At 39.0% G+C, this 22,323-nt stretch overlaps 1 protein-coding gene across 1 annotated transcript in view; it reads left to right on the forward strand.

The window, feature by feature from the left end:
• Positions 1–22,323, forward strand: part of zdhhc8 (zinc finger DHHC-type containing 8) — a 55,328-nt gene that overhangs the window by 18,802 nt on the left and 14,203 nt on the right. The window contains 1 exon segment of the mRNA NM_001044406.1: positions 20,224–20,345. Within this exon segment, the coding sequence (NP_001037871.1) occupies positions 20,224–20,345 (122 nt within the window).

The raw sequence follows: 22,323 nt of genomic DNA on the forward strand, positions 1-22,323 counted from the left end.
CCCTGCAGAGCTTGCAGTCTGATTGGTGCACTAGAAAGACTAACTTAGTCATCTGTAGCTGGAAATGAAAATGAATTGCTTTTACCGTATTTTTCGCCATATAAGACGCTCCGGAATATAAGACGCACCCAATTTTAAAGGAGGAAAATCTAGAAAAAAAAGATTCTGAACCAAATCAATTGAGTAACCTGAAGCTCTTAAATCACCATCTATATTTCCCCCCAAATAAATCAGTTCTAAATCACCAACAGCTTAAGATCGTACACTAAACTCCCCTCTCAATGCAGTCCCCATGCTCCTCACATACAATGCGTGTAAACAATATACAACTACTATATACTCACATATAGGTGCCACAACAAGTTCCCCGTGCTCCTTATTTTCGTCCACGGGGGTGTGTGTTCTTGGGTGCTGCAGTATATAGTATATACCGGTAGTTGCGAGCGCGCCGGACTGACAGGCGCCTACAGTCCCCGGAGCGTGCTGCCGTATGTGAGTCAATACGGTATTTGTCGTATAAGACGCACCAACTTTCCCCCCCAGTTTCGGGGAAGAAAAAGTGCGTCTTTTACGGCAGTGTCTTAACCCACATTGTAATTTTCAGTCGCTTTTTATTTGTGGTCTTTTGAAGGCTGTACCAGTAGATTTCTACATTGGATCAGAGATGAAAAGGGAATGCATGGTATTATGAATACTCTCTCCACCAAGTAATAAATCGCTTTGTATCTTTTGAGATGAAGTTGATGGTAAAGGCACAGCTAATCAAAGCAGGTTTCTGGATCTTTCTCTTTTAAAATGTCTGACTCATGATTACTGAAAATCATGGCTGCACTTAACTGCATCAGGAGAGCAAAACCACATACATTACAAAGACAATTGCAAGGATGGCTTTTTGAAGGTTATGAAGACAAACATTTACATTTAGTCTGTTTAAACTGATCGCTGTGTAGGATAAGCAGGCATTAATGAATGGTAAAGTCAGGTAAATACAAAGCAAGATACAGGGCCCTTTTTATCCCTTGTAATGGTTATTTTTTTATACAGTTATTGTATAGTTCTATGAAATATCTCTTGATGCTTTAAAAAAAATCTACTACAAAATCTGGTCTCCATAGGCTGTTTTATTTTGTTCAAGCATCTACATCCAACAGTCAATGTATTTTAATACGAAAAAAGTCACTCTGGCTGAATTTTATCATGGCAAATGCAGCATGCCACACAGGGATGGAAAAAATTACATGTAGTTTATACACCTGGTTTTTGTATCCATCCAATTATATTAAATGCCTAGGTGATAATCACAGCAAATACATATAGTTTTATTTTATTTTCTCTAGCAAAAATTTTGAGGCGCATAATTGGGTTCAACCCAGTTAACTCAGAAGTCAATGAAGTATTTTATCCTGAAAACCCCAGATCCTTAACAGTCTGAATAATACATCCTATTCTGATATTTGCATTTTGTTTATAATGTGGCCACCTTGGTCCCCAGTGAAAAGAATATGACCTTGTGTATGGCACACTTTTAAGGAGCATTTGAACACAAAGCATTTTGACCACAATATGCATAAAAATGTGTGTGTGTCTGTACATGTACTAAACGATAATATTTTACAATATATTTTTGTGTTATCACCTTGAAAAATATTTTAGTTTTTAGTAATTTGTGTGCAGACTTTGTCTGGTGTTCCTTGGCTATGCGCTGGTTAATGTGCTAGGTCTTAGCGAAAACAAGTTTTCTATTATTATTATCACAGCTCAAGATGAAATCAGGTGCTGGCAGGAAGTGAATGTCTTGCCCAGGGCATATAATCAGAGTTTTTCTCCCTTAATCAGATCACAAAAGCTTAAACTAATAATTGATGGAATTCTGGCAAGCATTACGAGTATGTTTGGATGGAAATATATATTTTTACCTGTGTATGCTTGATTGGTATCTTTTCTACCAATAGCAATATGAATTCGGGAAACATGGGGGGGGGGGGGGGGGGAGACTGAAGCTGTGAATTTAACATGTTCATTTAAAGTCACTAAGTATGATCATGTTGGTTAGTACCACCAATAGGCTGCCACTGCAGGGGTGATTAAAGGTCACCATACATAGGCTGATAAAATCTGCCAGCTCTGCCCCTACAAACGGAATCCACAGCTTTTTGACCCATGTGTGGGGTCCCTGGCAGGCATTTAAGACATTATACAGGTTTTAAAATCCTGTCAAAAGAGGAGTATATAGATTTGTTAATGTGCTTCCTGTCCAAAAGACCTCCATAGGATAGAGTGCATGATCTGATCATCTTCTTGATTTTGCCCTGTATGTGAAGGCCAAATGGGACCCAGAGGGTGCTTGTTTGGCAACCATGAATGGCCACCTTAAAGGCTCTGGCACTCGGGGAGATTAGTCGCCCGCGACATCTCCCTGTTCGCGGGCGACTGATCTCCCCGAAATGCCATCCCACCGGCGAAAATGTAAATTGCCGGTGGGATGTCATACGCGGCGCCACGATTTAGGGCTCCACACCAGAGCCTTAAGGCAACTGGTGTGGAGGAAACTACAGTAGGCAAAGCAAACGGCTTTGGCATGTCTGACAATTCTTGAAAGATAAACACTTGGTTTGATGTACAGAAGAGGTTCCATGGTGTGCACTGTCCCATCACAGTGTCACCGTTCACTCAGTCTGTTCAACCTCTGAAGTTGACCTATGGAAATAGTGTCACTGATTAAAAGTTAAGGTGGCCATACACACACTGATATTATTGTACAAAACAAATAATCTTTGCATGTATGGGGGAGGACTAGGCGACCAATATCGATAAAAGCCTTCGATATCTGTTGCCTTACCGATCAGGCAGGGCGAAAAATTTTGATCGGGTGCCTTTGAAGGTGGCTGAACATCATAATGTTAATGCTGAATCATTAGGAGTAAAGATTTCCTTACCTTAACGTTAGTAGGGTGGACAAATGATCTTTCCTTCGACCAATGGTTGTGGGAAAGGTTGTAATTGTAGTGTGTTTGGCCAGCTTTACCCACTGTGCTCACTAATGAGTATCTCTGCTAACATTCACTAATGTGCCTGCAGTCATAAGGATGGTTCTAACTTGTGTCCAAACAAGCGTATCAGTTTGCTTTGGCCCGTTGCATAGGTTGTCTGATTTGACAAAGATCATTTGGCAGCCTTGCCAGCACAAAGAATAGATCTTCCCGTGTATGGCCAGCTTTAGTTGCAGGCACATATCTTTGTGTGGTTTCCATTTTATTCTGTATAAGCTGTTTCAGAGAATTTCGGATTTTGCACATGGGTTTTTCTTGCTAGATTTGCTTTTGTTTAATATTGTTATCTCTCCTACTTTGCAAATTAAAGCTGTTAAGGCCTTTCCTTGCTGCACTATTGTAAACAGAATGTTTCTGCCTTCCCAAGAGAGTTTCACTGAAAGCTATGACATAAACCAAACCAGACTCCTGTTAGTAGACCAGGGGAAAGTGCATACATTCACATGATTTAGGAAAGTACATGGCTGAAGGCAATAAGCAGTTAGATGAAAATATAAAGTTAAATGCAACAAATAAAAAATAAATAAATACATTGACTTTTAAAATCTTACTTGGATATAAACCTCAGCTTTAATACCCATGTGAGGATGTAATTTTGTTTAGAATTCTGTTGAGTAAATTCAGTTTGAAGTCTTAAGAGCTTTGTTACATTGCTTTTCCACAGCCTAAAAGCACTATATCTTGAGATGCAGGTAGCAACGATTTCTGGAATATATATATTTAACTCTAACAAAACTAACAACTAAAACCTATAAAGTGTTGTATGACGTTCAATATCAGTATGGCATGAAAGCAAAAATGTAAAATATAATTGAGAACATACGTAGTACATGTGAGTTTATGCATGCCTTTGTAGACCAGGGATACCCTGTCTATTGTCTGCTACATGCTAAAGGTGATTATTTTTCATTTGTATATTGCTCTGATCCACATTTTGATTTTTTTTTTTTGTAAATATCTTTTTAATAAATGCAGGGCAGCAGTGTCTGCCTCTTTCTTTTCAAACTGAATGTTTAGATAGTATCCATCTGAAGCAGTCTGTATATATAGCAGCTGCACAGTTAAAATGTCTGAAAATAACCCACCAGGAATTAGCTTGTCAAGAGGGGGTTGGAGGCTTAAGAGCCACCATGCCTACTTTTCATTTAGGCACTCTGTTACAAGACATAAAATAGTGCCCAGGTTGAATTCAGGGAGGTTGTGTAGTTGCCACTGTAATATTTTTATTAAAAACAAGTTAAGTTAAAATATATTTAATTTATTATCAGTGATCACTTAATTACTAGCACCTAGACTGATTGAGTTTGCAGTTCATTCCCGTAAGGGGCTGCATGGTACATTGACTGTATTTGCAATGGCAGCCATTTTATGTCTGGCTTGCTTATGCCAAACTAGATATACATACCTTTTTGCTTATGTAAAAAAAGTGCATAAACAATATGCAATTTTTTATTATTTTTTTTTTTTACACAGATTGGAAGGAAACCATCAAACATACGTCTGTGTCTGTATTTGCAGGAACCATTCCCAGCCCCTCCCCCTTGGGCCCACAGAGTATTCCAACCCCACCCCTCTCACTTAGTTTTACTGTAAAGTAATGGATTCTGAAGCATGAGAGGGACTTCAAGACCCAGATTCTGTTCCTTCACAATGGGACAATGTGAAAGGATTTTATTGACTGTGAGGGTAAGGGCACTTGCGGGCTATTGTCAGCCTGTGGATAAGCATAGACTCAATTAAAGAAATATTCTTCTTGTGCCTATACCCAGAAGCATTGAATCTGCCCAGGTGCAGGCATATGCAGCCAATATCCACCAACAAACGCCAAGGGTTGCCTCGCAGCTCCTTGGCTCAGCTAAAAACTAACTTGTGTTTAAGCAGAGACAATTTAAATATTGTCTATGGGGGGGGGGGGGGTGATTTGTAGCCATGAGAAGTAGCTGCTACTACGTAGTTCTGTATATCTTGGCCCTAAGGAAGCCATAATGGTTCCTGCAAGCACAAGCTGCCTAAGTCATAGATATATCTTTTTTTTTTTTTTTTTTTTTTTTATGTAGAGATACATATTTATTTTTGGAAGTGGAAGTTCCAGCTCATTTAGCTCATGTTGGTTATACTTAAGCAGTTGGTAACAAATTTCTGTTTGAAATATTTCTTTTACAGCACTGTCACACGTGGTGATTCGTCGCCCGTGATAAATCTTCCCTACTGTGGACAACTAATCTCCCCCAAACGCCTTCCCACTGGCAAGAATGTGAATTGCTGGTGGGATGGCATATGCGTTGCTTTGTTTTTCCGAAGTCGCCCAAAGTTTCCTTGTGAATCAACTTTGGGGTCAACTTCGGAAAACTGCAGCAATGTATATGCCCTCCCACCAGTGATTCACATTCTTGCCAGTGGGAAGGCATTTGGGCATCGTGGTAGCGAAGATTTAACTGGGACCAGTGCCCTTAAAATTACTGGGCGCAGCCACCCCTGATAACATGCCACAGACTGCTGCCCAAGGCAAGGTTTTCACCTAGTCTTATAACAGGAATGTCACTGGTAGGAGGAATGCACCATCACCATGGGCTATATTATTTTGGATACCTTAGAAGCCTCTGGGTTTTCTACTTTTCTTATTATACAGTTGTGCCTAAATATGTGACGTGTCTGAGTAGTAATCGGAGTAGTCTGAAGCAATAATGGAACTGTACCTCCCAGGGCTCGAGTGCAGGGCATGCAGCCGGGCCCCACTCCCCCACTGGACACATTTTTATGGCATAATCTCAATGGTGCGAGAGTCCAGGGAGCCATCCTCCACACCCCTGCTAGTTTTGCCACTGGTCTGAAGTGGAGGGGCTTCAAAGGAGAAGTGGTATTTAAAAGAGAAGTGGTAATTTTTTTTTTTTAGCCTTGACATGAAATAATGATTACGGAATTTGCTTCTTGACTGAAAACTCTTGTTTAGAATTAATAATGCACTTTATTTTAATTTCTGTTGCATATTGTAGCATGATATTTGACTTGATTAAAGGGGTGGGGGGTCATGGAGACCCACTGTAAACAGCATGGGGATCCCAACCCACTGGATAAAAATTAATTATACAGTCACTCAAATCTCAAAACAATCTTAAATTGCGCTTTTGATTAAATATTTATAAAATCTTTGTTGAAATCTGCTGATGTAAGCCTCTATCGCACCCATTATGGGTTATTCTGAGCCTTTCCTGAGTCAGCAGCTTGGTAGGATCATATTATAGGTATTATTTTTACTGTATAGCCTTTTCACTCGCTACAACTTCTGCAGGAGACTTAAAGGAGACATATATCCTATAAAAATTATGAATGTACCAGTGAATTATACTCATCTAGATATAGAAGGATTATGCTTAAAGTGATACTGACACCAAAAAAATTATTTTAAAAATATGAACCTACTTCCAAACCTACCTATAGGTCATGTTGACTGTTTGTTTTTCCCTAAAAGTCCTGTTTCTCTACATGAACACGACTGTAGCTTCTCAATCTGTCAAAAGGACTACGTCATAAACTGGGAGGATTCAGCTTGCAGTTTGCTTCAAGGAGCTCCCCCTCCCTCCTTCGCATAGCATCGCATGGCGTTATGAACTAAGATAGCAGGCAGGCTTGAAAAAAAAAAGATATGGGTGGGGTTGCATTGTGTTGGGAAATTATTTAACAGAGATTGCTATCAAGAGTTTCTTTCAGTCAGTAGAATAAGGCATGTTTGTGTTATATCTGGCAGTTCTTATGTTGCTTTTCTATAAAACCCCATCTGAATGGGCTCATGTCAAAAGGGGGTATATTTTCGCTTTAAACTCTATTTGAAAACTGTTTGTTTAATGAAAATAAATTGTAATTCTAAGCAACTTTTCCAATGCACATTATTCACTGGTTTTGAAGTTAATTGTATTCTAACACTATATTTGTTTGACCCTTTCTGTTCTCTGGTTCTGAATTTGAAGCAATATAGTCCATTCCCCTTAGGGTCTGTTAATCAGTGACACTATTGAAACATTGATTCCAATGTGCGAGTTTATCAAAAGCTAAAGATTTCCACTACTGCTGCTATACTTCCACTCATACATCAGCTCTTTAAAATACAAGTATTGGATTTTGTGCAGGCCATCCCCCATGGTGCTGGGACACATATGCAAGATTCTTGCCCACATATTCTCCTCTTGTCTGCATGGGTTTTCTCCGGGTTCCTCCCCTGTCTTCCTCCCACAGTTCAAAAACATTCTGATTAGATTGTGTCAATGTGTTAGGGACCTACAGTCTCTGTAAAGTACTGTGCAATATGCTGGTGCTATTTAAAAAATAATTAAAGTGTAATGATAATAGTAAATTAATAACAAATTATGTGGAGCTATGTCACCAATGACCCATCAGTTAGTTTAGAGCATTTTAATTATGCTTGTTTCATTAAATTAAAGGGGACCCTAAGAAATAATTACAAATTATTTTCTATTGTGTTTATCAAGCAAAATAAACTTCAATTACACTATATAAATTATTTTAAACTTATTTCCTTCAGCACTGGAATTCACAATTGCAGAAAACAGGCAGGCTCCATTTTGTGGACACTGTTAAGGCAAGCTGTGTATCCTGCTAAAATCTTGTTTCTGTGCCAGTATGGGGGGACCTGATGCCCATATCCTTGCACTGGTTACACAATTAGATGGGGAGGAGGGAGGGGGAATGTGAGGAGTGCAGTGATATCTAAGAAGTTCTGAATTGAAAGTGAAAGTAACTGTCTGCCCCACCCTTATGCCTGAGGCATAGATGCGGGTCAGGCAATATATGATTGACAGCTAGGACTTTTAAATGCTTATATAATGGGTATGGATGTGTTAATAAAAAAATGACTTAAGGTTACGTGTTTAATTTGAAAAGGGCTTTTATTATACAGCTTTTTATGTCTGTGTGACAGGTCCACTTTAAGTAAAGTTATTTGATCTCTTATTCTAAAAGCTGATGTTTGGAAAGCTACCATTTATGGGAATCTCCCATAGATTCCATTAAAAAAAAAAACTGATTTTTATTAAACTCAATTTTATTTCATTACAGCTGCGGGACCTATTATTCAGATGGCCATACACATAGCAATTACAATCTTTCCTCCGGCCATCAGTTGATATCCACAGCCTTTGTGATATCTGTTGTCTTGTCGATCCGCCATATGCTCACTAAATATCATACGAAACGAGGTTTTGTTCAATAATATTGGTGCGTGTATGGCCAGTTTAAGGATTAGTCAGATCTTAGTTCAGATCAAGTATAAGACAATTATTTAAAAAAAAAAAAAAAGAATTATTTGCTTAAAATGAATGGCTGATAGCAGTCTCATAATTTGGAACTTTCTGGATGATTGGTTTCTGGATAACGGCTCCCATACGTGTCGTTCCTTTTTTTCTGTAATAAGAAAACAGTACCTTGTACTTGACAGTAACTATGCTGCATACATTTTATATTGGTGAGAAAACTGTTTATTCAGTATGTAAACGTTTTTAAGTAGCGTTAGGGTAATTTCTGGATAATAGATCCCATACCTGTATAAGCTCACCTATCTGCCCACAGTCGGACATAGAGACATCAGCCTGTGTTTGGCCAGCTTATCTGTTTCCTTTTGTCTATATCCATGGAATGTATGTATGACTCTTTCGTGTTGTTCTGTATGGTTAGCTCTACATTTTATTGTATTTTTTGTGTAGCTTTGTTGTCACTCAAAGTAGTCTCTCAGTGTGACTGTTGGAAAAGTATTTTTGTGTTTTATAAATGAAATAGGTAACCCGTTTTAACTGTTATACATGTCTGTGACTGATTTACCCACCAAAATGGCAGGCTGCCTGGTCTATATCTGATGTGTGTTTTGCCACCTACATCTCCAACTTGGAGGTCAGTTAAAAGGTCCCAGTGACTGTGCTGTGTCAGTTCTAAATGGCCTGATAAATCCATTATCGCTTTCCTGCTTATTCTGGCTTCTTATTTCTTTGCACTCAGCATCCCAAATAAACAATCACGTGCCTAGAAATGTGGGTAAAATCTTTAACATTCAAGCTAGAATATATTTTATAGCCCTCCACTGAATGGGAATCAAATTTCTGTGAGTACTATGGCAGTGGAACTGCAGTGGTCTTTATTGCACTCTTATGTATATATGTGCATTCAGTCAGAAAGCTTTGCCTTGTCAACGATATTTTATCTGTGACATTAGCCTTATTTTTTTTACATTATTTTATGTTACTGTTCTTTTACTTCACCTATTTTTTTCCCCCCCTGGTGTTTTGGAATGGTCCTGTACCACCCAAGTGAGCCCTCTATAGTGGCAAGGGGATACTCTTGCTGCAATTGGTCAAACAGTCAAAGGGGGGAACAAAGAAGAGGAAGCTGCAAGAGGGTTTTTAAATGTGGCCATTCATGCACCTATATAATTGTACTAAACATTGTTTTATATGCTAATGTGTGCATGTATGGTGGGAGATGAGGTGACCAATATTTGTAAAAGGCTTGGATATTGGCCATCTCGTAGCTCAGGCAGGTCTGAAATTGAAGGTGCCCGAACATCGTAAACGCCAATTCTTAATCGTAAGTAGGGCAAGAATTCCTTTGTTTTTACTTGCATATCTGACATTTCAGCTCTAAATATTAATAAAGTGGACAAACAATCTTTCCTACGACCAGTGGTCATGGGAAAGATCTTAATTGCAGCTTGTATGGCCACCTTAAGGGCCTGATAATCGGCTGCAGCAGTCACCAGGGCCAAAATCTACATGGCACTACGGACAAATTGTGAACAGATACAGCAGCTGTCTGATTCTCTAGATTCTAGACAAACTGACAGCAAGCAATCGTACAGCAGAGCCCTTCACTAAAGCTGGCCATACACGTGGCGATCCAACGATGTTTCGTACGACCATCGGTCGCACGAAACATCGTCAGATCCGCCACACACCATTCAGGGCTAAATCGGCAGGTAAGGAGGTAGAAACAATAGGATTTCTACCTCCTTCTGCCGATTCAGCTCTGAAGGGAGAATTTTGGTCAGGCGCCTTCTATGGCGCCCGATCAAAATTTTCTAACCTGGCCGATCGACGAGCCGACCGATTTCAGCAGCTTCCTGCGACATCGGTCGGCTCGCTGACATACCATACACGCACCGATTATCGTACGAAACGAGGTTTCGTACGATAATATCGGTGCGTGTATGGCCACCTTAAGCATCTAAGGTCATTAGAACCACTTTGAGACAGTTGCTGTTACCTAGCAGTCTAGGTCAAGAAGAAATTTTATGAGGGTTCACATGACCGGGTGGAGTCATCGACAGGAGCAGAGGTTCAGACTCCGCGGACTAGGAATCCTGTAAACACACATAGAAACAATTATCAATATTGTCTATTTTATAGCTACGACAAGTAGCTGGTTACAAGCAGCTGTGTGTCATAGCCCTTATATCAGTGATCCCTAACCAGTGGGTCGTGAGCAACATGTTGCTCACCAACCCCTTTGATGTTGCTCCCAGTGGCCTCAAAGTTGGTGCCCATTTTTGAATTTCTGATTGAAGGCATATTTTGGAGGCATAAAAACCATGTGTACTTCTAAACAGAGCCTCTAGTAGTCTGCCAGTCCAGGCGAATTAATTTGAGTCCTTATTGGTCACCTACTAGAAAAGTTGTTGTGCTTGTATTGCTCCCCAGTTTTTTTTTCTTCATTGAAATGTTGCTCACGGGTAAAAAAGGTTGGGATCACTCCCTTATATGGTCTTTCATGAGATCAAGGTGGTGCTAAGCACAGGTCTAGGGTTTTTTCAGAAAGTTGCTACTGATTTTCACATTAATCCGGAAGTAATCTTGATCTTACCTTTTTATTGACCTGCATTTAAATCTGAAAAAGAGTGGTTCATTTAAACCTAGCCTTTTAGTAATCTTTTAGAAAACCCAACTTCTTACTTTTTTTTCTGGAGATCAGAAGTGTGCAGGTTTCAAGGATTTTTTGTGGCAGGTAGATCAGTTCCACCACTGTGGAAACATGTAAGGTGTGGGAAGTGTCTTCTCCTATTAAGGTGCTGGCTTACTCAACTAGGACTGTGAGGACTTCGTGGGCAAGCAGGAATATTGTTTCTGTGGTACCTGGGTTGCCCTACAGAAATGGTGAATAGCAGAGTTCCCCTTTTTGTTCTGCCCTCCAGCCAGAGATGAATAGCCGCACCTTGTCATCCTCTCAGAAACTATTTTCACCCAGTTTTAGTTAAACAGTGTGCATGTTTTTGACTACGCTGACTGTATTGGCATGCATGTCAGCTCTGGATTAGGTTATCCTGCATTACTATCAGATCACAGTTTATATGTCAAATTTAAAAGTTTCATTTACTGATGCACTTTTTTGTGGGATTATAATTCTTTGGCTAACGAGGAAAGAAAGGAGCTGCAACTCCTCTTGAGTTGCTGTCAACGTCTTTTGTTTAAATACTGGATTTCTTGGTGAGTGTCTAAGCTGATCCTGACTTAGGGCAAGCACCCATGGAGTGACTTACCCGTTCATGATAGATTGCTGCTATTGTGGGCAAGCACCCGCTCCGAAAAGGGTTTACACCGGCAACAATAGAAGTCACTGGTGGAAAGCCCTGTATCTTTGATCCGGTTTCCGAAGCGCACAAAGTTTGCTCCTGAAGGCAACTTTGCGTGACTTCTGAAACCAAAGCGTTGCATGGCTTTCCACCGGCCACTTCTATTGTTGCCAGTGGAAACCCTTTTCGGAGTGGCTGCTCGCCCACGAAAGCAGTGACCTGTTGTAGGTGAGTAAGTCGCTCCGTCGGTACTTGTCCTTATCAAGCTGAGCTGGTGTGAGATTTCTAGTGATAACTGTAGCCTGTGGGCCACTTGCTGTACTTACTTTTGGTGGACAGTGAATGATAATGGTAAATAAAATATTTTAAGCCATCAAAGGCTTGTCTTAATATACTAGTTGTCATAGTGGGCTAGAAAGTCAGTGAAAATGTTGTGTAGGGCCACCTCTCACTGTAAACACTCTCAGCTACACAAGCAACTCTCAAAGACCCCTGTTGAAAGGCTGCACCCATAAGGTGCTCCCTTGGAATCTCTGTAATCTGATTTGCCATTCATAGGCTAGGGCTAAAGGTATATATTAAGATATTATTATATTAAGATATTAGCCGCCTTCTGATGAACATTTGGATATCAATCATATGTTTAATTTCAATGATCTAAAACTAGATTCAGATGAACATGAAATAGTTGGCAGACACCAGTCGTATGCCTGGAAATGCATTGTAGGTCTCCCAAGGGTCTCCCAATACATTCACAGATTTTATCAACATCTGACCAAAATTTTCTAACCTGTCTAAAATTATTGGGGCAATAACTTGGAGCCCACACGGTCCGAAAATCATACTAAACTATGTTTTGTACAGTTATTTTGGTATATGGCTAGCTTAAGGATGGGCAGTAGGTGGTGTTCATGTATGTGCTCGCATGGGTATCATATATTCATATGTGAATAGTATTACATATTTAATGGATGCAGCCACCAATCTCTAAACTATAAATATCCTGATTTTATGGTTTTTGTGTCAAGAAAAAGTTATATTAGTATTCTGCTTTGTTTTCAGCTGTGAAGAGGTTAACAACAATGCTGTGTTTTCCATCTCTGTTTAACATACTGTGAAATATTCCAGACAGACAGCATTTGGTTTCAGTGAGATCACACTCTCTGCACAATTTTAACCCTCTCAGTGACTTAAAATCTGCTATTCTTTTATAACAAGTAATGTTTCTGTGTCATAGCTGGGACTGCCATTTGTAAAAATCTCTTTATTTAGGAATAAAATACAAAAATTTTGCAGGTTTAATGTTGTGTGCTTTGCGTTTTTTACTTTCAGACTATTAGATTAAATGAAGCTGAAAGAAAACTCTGCTTTGCAGGGCTGCATAATAGGTGTAATAACTTTAGGGTAATACATACAGCCAGAAGCTGGCCTGATCAGATCTCTTTAGCCATTCCATAGGAAATGGATATTATAAAAATCTGCATATTTTCCATGTTATTCATCAGTTTACTAGACAGGAAAAACCTTCCCATTCCCTAGAAACAAAGCAAAATGGAAAAAAGAAAGAGACTGCAGTCTGAATGCAAAAAATGGAAGAATCACAACCTCAGCAGAGCAAAAACAATTCTTTTCCAGCGAATCCCTTTGTGGTGGTGGGGGCCGGGCTTTCTTGCATGGGGCTGATTTGACCCAGATATAACCGAGAGAGGAATGCTCAGACCTCATTATTTCCTGCCCCATCCTATTGGTGGAAATTAGGAGGCCTCAATTAATTGAGGCATTGTACGTTCAATATTTATGCATTATCTGTCGAGATGAATGAATGCAGCACATTTAAAATGATTTACAGCAGTTTTTTTTCTTTATATTTAATATGCAGTGCATTGTGGCAGTGTTTGGAGCACAAGTCATAAGGCCTGCAAAAACATATCAAGCCAATGCCCTGCTAAATTTTGTATGTACCTTTCCCATGGACCAGACCACAAAGCATTCCAAGAATCCAGCCGAGAAAACTACCAGAATTCATGATGTTAGGCTTTATTTGCTTTTTATATAAATTAGTAGCTGCTGCTTGGGGCTTGCTATAACCACAACAGAATTTCTTTGTTTCCAGTGTGGCAGCTTTAATGTGGAGCTAGCAGTTGTTCTCTCCCATAGGAATCAATGAAATCTATTTATAGACAGATACAAATAGAAGCTTCAAATCTCCATGCTTGACATTAGCTTTATGTAGATTATGTTAACAGAGACTGCACCAGTGAATGGAAGACAAGACATTCCTTAAAAGGATATGGGCATCACAAAATGTATTTTAGAAAGAGGGTTTGCACATGTTGTGCCTGCATGCTCTGTATAATGCTTCCGAAATAAATGATAGTCTGTGACCTCGCTGATGGTCACTGTGTTGCACAGTCTGGTATAGCTGGCTCCGTTATTCGGCCTAAGGTACACCATTCGCTTTTATTCTTTGCTCACAGATGTAGGCCAAAATGGCCCTGTGTGTGTGCATTGAGGCAAATGGCATCTACCTGTCTCTTCACAATAGGGGCTGTGACACCTGGATATGTGGAAGGTTATCTGACATAGCGGCTAAAACAAACAGAGCTGTAGCTGGGTTTATACAATCAAACACAAGTCTGTAATGTGAACTGAAAGTAACTTCAAACTTAGAGTAAGGGCACACAGTATGTTTTGTGACCTGCGCTAAATCTCCTTCAGCATGGGTAACCAAACGTCGGAATAATACTATTGAATAGACTTTCTTACTTAGTTTGCTGGGTTAAAGGCATTTCCATTCATCCTTTTCCATTAGTACTCTATCTTTCAGAGAAGCCTCTCCATCTGTAGATTGGGTCTCACATATTAGGAAGGAAACATATTATGTGAAAATCAAGAATGTGCCAGTGCATTATACTCCTCTAAATATAGAAGGAATGTGCTCCGAAAAGTAGTGTTTGGAGTTGATTTATTGCCACCAAAATGCTACTCGCCCCTTTCATCCTTTCATAGTTACATAGTTACATAGGGTTGAAAAAAGACCATTGTCCATCAAGTTCAACCCATCCGAGTAAACCCAGCACACAACCTATACTAAACAATCTATACACTCACATACATAAACTATAAATACATTTCCTCTTCCTGCTGCCTCCTTCCCCTGTGTAGCGGCACTCAGAATGTTGCGCTGTAGGATAACAACCAATCAGTAGCTAGGCAGACCTGATAGGCCTATGATTAAGTGCCCATGTGCACGAAACGCGTTAGGCTCTGTGCTTTTAAAGGGAATGAATAAAGGTTTGTTTTAAAGACCATGGTCGTTCGGTGTGCTGATTGAAGCCGCATTTGCTTTGGATTCTCCATTTGTACATGCCTGAACCAATGAATCTATGCAGAGGGTGATGCTGAACCTCTCCATTTTACAATCATAGTTACATTGGGTTGAAAAAATACCAGAGTCCATCAAGTTCAACCCTTCCAAAAAAAAAAAAAACCCAGCGCACACAAAACTATACTGACCTATCTATACACTCACATACATAAATTATGTGATTAGTACTGATGTTGGTATATATTGTTTATTACTGTTAGCACATTTAGCTGCAGATGAAGGCCCCTAGAATTTAGCTAGTGGGCCCAGAAGGGGTTATTAATTAGATGTGCCTTACCAGAGTATGTATGTGTGTGTATGAGTGTATTCGGGTTGGTAATGCAGTGAGACAGCGCGTAGGATCTGCCTGTGTGTGTATTGTCTGCTCAGGGTGTGTGGGCTGATGGCCTTTCAGAAAATAGATTCTGTTGTTTTATTCTCCAGCAGGGTTCAGCACGTTCGTTCCAAGAGCTTGGAAATGTGTGTGTTATTATTCCCCACACAATATCTGTCTGTCTTGAATATATCTTAGCTATTCATTGATCTCCGTAATGATGGAAATGACTGTGATTGTCACCAGAGTAGCTTTTTTTTTTTTTAATTTTTAATTTTTTTTTTAAATTCAAATATGCTAGCTATGTCACATAAAGCAGATGGGGAAGCAACTTTTAGGTGCCTGGAATTAGGTTTCATAGGTTTGGGTTGTGTAGTGTAAAATGCCCCCTTTATTTCCTACTGTGTATTCATGTGAGGAGTGTGGACTGCCACCCGCACAGCCACCTTTTTATGCAGGCATTTTGGGTTGATCTACTCTTCCCTACTATTAGGCTAATGTCAGATGGGGAGCGTATTCTCACCAAGTCAAAAAAATGCTTGCTGAGAATATGCCTGCTACTGTAAAATCCTCCTACCTGTGCCTGCACCCAAAACCATGGAATACGCCTGAGTGCAGGCACACAAGTCTTGCGTTTTTAGGTGGATATCGGCTACATGTGCCTGCACCCAGGCATATTCCATGTTTTCGGGTTTAGCCTTAGCCATTTGCTTTTTTGGTACAGGTATAGGACCTATCCTGAATGCTTGGGACCTGTGGTTTCCAAATAAATGTTATTTTTTTTTTGTTTTTTTTGAATCTTCAAACCTTATGTCTACTAAACATTTAAACATTAATTGAACATAGGACTTTTTTTTGCCACCAGTAAGGAATAATGATATCATTGTTACCATCAAGTACAAATGGAACCTGTGGGAGATAGCCTTTAGATCTTTCTGGATATTGGGATTCTGTACTTTAATTTGTGGCCTATGTGTTTTGAAACTGCAGTAAATCTCAAGAGCAGTACCAGTATAGCTGGGGAAAAAAGAGATTTCTAGAATTTTATCCCCCCCTAAAGGAATGAGAAAATTGTAAAAATTGCCCCGCGTGAGATTATCTTAGCAGGAGTTATACTTTGGTTATCTCTGTTAGAAAATGTGTAATATAAACAGAGCAATATGCCTATTATTATTTTATTTTGTAATATTGGAAACATTCACAAACAGTGATCAAAGTGTTTCTCTGGCAAGCTGGCAAACCACTAGTGACTTTCATGTAAGATGTGCACTTCATTTAGTAATATGTTGCTTTATATACAAACAGGTGTGTTGAAATTTTACTCATCTGAAAAGCCTCTATGCCCTGTCAGTTCTGCTATTTTCTTTGTTACTCCATACGGGTGGGGTTAACTTTTTCCCCAAAGTTTTAAAATGCTAGTTCATCTGTACTTTTTAGTATGATATAGACTAATATTTTATATTTTAATATTCTAATAGCATTCTAATATTTTAATTCATCTTTTTTTTTAATGTGGGTTTTGAATGTTTTAAATTTTTGTTGTGCAGCTGTCAGACTTTAAATCTCAATTGATGTGTGGTTGCTGGGGCTTAATTACCCTAGCAATCAGGCAACAGTTTGGAAGTCAAAATTTAAAGATAAATTGTAACTGATCTGAAACTGAACAGTACAAAAAAGTCTAAAATTGAAACTTCATATTCAGTTTGTTTTGTTTCCTGGGTCAGTGCGTTAATAAAAAGATAGCCTGTTTGGTTGCTGGCCATAAAGAGGTAGATTAGAAAGGCTAATAATTTCAAAACTTAAGAAAAATAAAAACTTTGAAAGGTTGCTTAAACAAGATCTATATATAACATTAAAACTTTTTTTTTTCTTTTTTAAATGAGATTCCACTTTAATATTAGGGATATCTGTAGCAGATGCCAAACTATTGCAAAGCAGGAATATTGCAACATGATTTTTGAAATAAAAGAGAGTTGCATTTTAATCCTTTAGGCCACAAACCACTTTAGTTGTAATAATACTCATCCCCAAGAATGTGTTGTGATATTTATCTTATTCTGTTGAACTCTGCGTAGAGGGCACTAAAATTAAAAAGTGGCATTGCTCTCTGTCTTGTTTTCGTGCGTGAACGTGCAAAGTAAGAACTCAGACTGTACTCTTTGGCAGTTATTCACCTTGAACAGTATCCAGCTGTTCAGCCTCTGGGACAGACACATGCAGTAGGACAGAATGGACACTTTTTCCCATTGTTCTGATTATCTACTCATCTGCAGATGCACCACACACTGGCAGATACAGTGTATAGCATATGGATATTGGATGGGATTGGCAGACTGCTATGCATGTACAAGAACTAAATGTATGGCCAATTTCTATAGCAGAGCAGGACTGATGAAAATATAGGATAAATGGTTATTTTACAGTTTTATATTCTCCATTTCTAATTAGGAAATTTTTGGGGGAGGCTGGACCCTTCAGGTATCTTGTGCCATCTAAATTTATAACAGTTATTGAACAACCAATATCTTAGTACGGTCATTAATGCAAGCATAACATCTGGGTAGATGGGGACTTCTCATAAACCAATAATCCCTTTTCTCTAGCCATTCTTAGTGCTCTGTAGATAAAAAAAAGTTTTGGGATAAATGTTCTTGGGGAGGAAATAAGTGGTGAACTCTGGGTTGGCACTAGGAATGCCCCAAATCCACTATTTTGGGATCCAGTGGAACCCCAAATCTTCTGTGAAAGATAGTTCTATTCTGTTAAGCAGCAAGGTATGAACATTGAATAGTGAAGCTGGCCATACACACTCTGAAAATTGTACAAAACATAATTTCATACGATTATATCAGACTGTCCTGATAATTTTCATACTATGGTAATCTGTCGTTTTGTCAGTCAGAGAGGTTAGAAAATTTCTGTTGAATAACAATAAAATCTGTGCATGTATTGTGTATCTGTCGATACAATGCATTTTCAGGAAGTCACTTTGGTATGATTGCTATCTGCCAACTATTTCATGTTAAGAACATCCTTTGATTTGTTATTTTTAGGGCTTTATCCTACAATTTCAGTCTGAATGTTGGTAAATCTAATTGTTGTTACTTTTTACAACTAATATTTTTATTCAGACCCTCGCCTATTCAGTGTCCATTTAATCAAACCACTGCCTGTTTGCCTGGCTAGATTCAACCTTAGCAAACAGGTAGGTGCTGAAATTCCAATCTGGAGATTTGTTGAACAAGTTAAAAAAATGATTTTCAGCTGCAAAACCTCTTATCATATTGTCCTATTAAAAGTTAATTTAAAGTCATAGACGAAACACTATCCACCAACGTGGCCAGTTAGGCTATGCACGCTCATGTTCTACGCCAAAAAAACAGTAATTATGCACTGGATGGGAGATACCCTTCCCTCCATAACATTCTGGAGACGGCTGGTAGATAGAGCTCTTTCTCTTAAATTAATTAAAATAACTTACGAAACAAGGGGGACATATGACGTGTTTGATAAGATCTGGAGAAACTGTGCAACCAAGATAACTTGGACACATAGCTCACCCCCCTTATATTAAGTGTGACTGACCTGACAGAACTAAACACATACATATATATAGTGACAACTGCAATGCCTAGCAATAGTGTCCTTGCTTGTATTGACCTAAACTCGACTTGACACCATTCCAATGTCGGTATACCAAACACTGTTTTGTATTTTATTGTTTTGTGATGTTGTAAAATCAATAAAATAAAATTTAAAATAAGCTAATTTAAAGGGGTACTGCCTCTTTAACCAGTCCCTGTGGCCTTTTGCTCACCCCTGAGTATTTCTGTTGGCTGCCAGACCTGCTTCTCCAGTAAAAGCTCAAGGCAACTCTAGTTTTATGGGTCAGGCCTGAGATTATAAAAGGGAATTGCAGGGACTGGCATAAACTGTACATTCGTGGGCAGTGTTAGGAAAAGCAGAGGCTTTTGCAGTGAGTAAAGCTTTTCCATTCTGTTTGGCCTCAGGTCGGCTTTATTTCTTTGCAGAACGCTGAGGTAACACGGGGTTATTTTGTGTTTAACCACAATCAGACTGGCTGATGCAGCAATACATTTGTCTTTGTGGGTTCCATGGAATCCCTAATAAGTTTCTTTTTTTTCTGGCCCTTTTCATTGGCCACCATTGATGTTACGTATCTTTGAGTAAGATTTCACATGCTATTTCCTTTTTTTTTTCCTCTCTAACATTTTGTACACTGCGTCATAAATATTGGAACTTAACACAAAGTTATAATTATTATGTGTTGTGTCCTGCATGAGTTCACTGAATCCCCTGCTGGCTGAGTTATTAGAATTAAAGTTAGGGCACTAGCTTCAATGAACAAAGCATCTCTCTCAGAAGGCCAGGTTCCCTTGCTCAGCAAGTAAAGCTATATAGATTAAAAAAAAAAGTTTGTAAATATCCATAGTTGGGCAGTAATTATCTTTTTAAATGTATATTTATCTTTACTGGCAATAAAACACATGCAGATGGCTGTCATGTGGTGCATCAATATGTTATAGGTAATGTGTGTCCACTGATAATTATCCATCAGCATATTGTCTCTGAGGCAATCTAAATGTTAAATGTGGTCCTCTCTAGTGCCTGGCACCATTTTTGTTACAAGTGCCATCTCTGGAGACTTCTGGGCTGCTTTTTTTTTTTTTTTTTTTTATTAGCTCTAATATTATGGTTCTTTCAGCCAAATCCCATTGGTGCTCCTGTTATGTCCCCATGCAGACGGCCTTTTCCCAAGGTGGTGGGTTTAACTTGACATAGATCCTCTGTGGGAACGCTGTGAGTGAAAACACATTGGGCTAGTTTATCCAGGAACTCGTAGTAAAAATCTTTGCTTACACTTTGCTTGCTGTTATTCTCACAGGTGTCCTTGGTTAACCAGAGAAATATCGCCGGCAATCCCTGTATACAATGGACTCATGTTCCTGTTCGTCCTGGCAAACTTCAGCATGGCCACTTTTATGGATCCGGGTATCTTCCCTAGAGGTAATACCTATATGCTTTATTATACAGTATATGGCCTAGCCCTAGAGCAAGGCTGGTTTACACACCACACATTGAGGGGCAGTGCATTCCCGCTGCTGAATCTTAAATTGTGACTACAAAACATGTTGTCCAACAGTTGCTTTTAAATGAGAATCTGTTGTTGCTCCGACGTATTCTTTGCCATTTGATTCCCATCTGTTGGAAAAGATTGGGAGCAGCCGTAATATGCAAGCAGCAGACCTTGCACTGAACCCATCATTAGCTCCATACAATCAATATAAACAAGACAGCCTGTGGGTGCCCAATAGTAGAGCTGAGCAGGACATAAGCTTTTTTAGCAAAAGACATTGAGAATAGAGATGTTTGTTTTTATTTTGCATTGTGTATGCTTTATTGCCTCAAGATGCTCTGTTGTGTTTTCTTGTGACAAGTTGGCAATATAACATTTCCTATAACTAGTAAGGTCATAGCAACGATTGCTACATATGTTACATATATTGGCTAACTTCTGGATACGGATCTAAGCTAATAGACAGCTGGTAACATTGAAACAATATCTGAGATACAAGTTACAAGTTAGACCAGTAGAATCTAAAAGCAGGTAATAGGGTGTGTATAGATTTCAAAACTTATTTTTTTCATATCTTTTCTTTCCCAATTTTTAGTGATCTAGATTTTAATGCATAACCAATAAATTCCATGATTTTAAGCAGGTGTGCCATGATCCCATGTGTCTTTAAAACCCAAATTTGTAAATAAAAAACCAACTTGTTTAATGATCATATTAAAGCAACAGGTGCAATAAACCATAGAATAGAAATAAATACATGCTGCTGTTTTAGAGTAACAAAGTGGGACAAAGCATGGAGGCATTTTCTACTGTTTTGTCCCCCAGTCAGCTTCCCTGGTGAGAGGGTAACAATTTTAAAATTCACCCCTATTTTTTGTCACCAATAATCGCTGGCAGGAACAAGTGCGTACCAACAATTTGAACTGACCCCAAAAAGAAGGGGCATAGTTAGCATTTTGTCGTCCTCACAAAGAGTGAGAAATCTTTTAGGGGACAAAACTATAGAAATTGCCCCTTTGCACTCCCACCAAACCATTTCTGCTTCCACTGTAAAATCTCAGAAATTGTGTGCCACGGTTAGAGACACTTAGTGCTGGCATTTGTGAAAAATAAATGTCATTTTACGCACTGTATAAATTGTATAAGCACGCTCCACTTTCAGAATGGCTTGCCATGTTGCACTTGAAAATCTTACTGGAGATAATTGCTTGCAGCTTTTAGAGCCAATTCAATCGTGATGCTGTAATTATGTCAGTCAGATGAACCTGGCCCTGACTTATATGAGCACAGAAGTATTCCCTAATTGTAGCCATCTCTTATTCTGCAACTGACTAGTCTTATGCTATTCCTACCATATCCCTCAATATATTGCATTGCCTTGTTGTCCTCTATCAAGGATACAGATGTAAATGTTTGTGTATAAGGGGGCCCCTGAACAGGTTAGACCTTCAAGGGGCCTTGAACCAAAAGTCTGACAATTGTACTCTAATTTCTAATGCATACAAAGATTATCTTTTGTGTGCACTTAAGAACTGGGTGAACAGGTTTGTGGGCAGCTCTAAACAATTGTTGAATTATGTGCATTGAAGAAGTTCTGTGTCCACTAAACTTTGTTGTGTGCACTGGGTTTATACCTTGTGTGTACTTGTGTGTACTCACAGTAGTGCAAACTGAGCTGTGACATCTTCATTCACTGGAGGGCATAAGAGTGAAACAGGTGACCATAAAATAAATTGCACAATGGTAGTAATAAGTAACAATGGAGTAATAAGTGACATTTAGTAATATAAATGCGGCTTGCCTCAGTATGTGTTTGTATCATCTTCTATCGCACGGTTTATAGTTCTGTTAAGCTTCTAAAATCTCTCCATACATATTCATGAATGTTGTGGCACTCTTGTGGCTATT

Source organism: Xenopus tropicalis, chromosome 1 (assembly GCF_000004195.4).
Source record: "Xenopus tropicalis strain Nigerian chromosome 1, UCB_Xtro_10.0, whole genome shotgun sequence".
NCBI lineage: Eukaryota > Metazoa > Chordata > Amphibia > Anura > Pipidae > Xenopus > Xenopus tropicalis.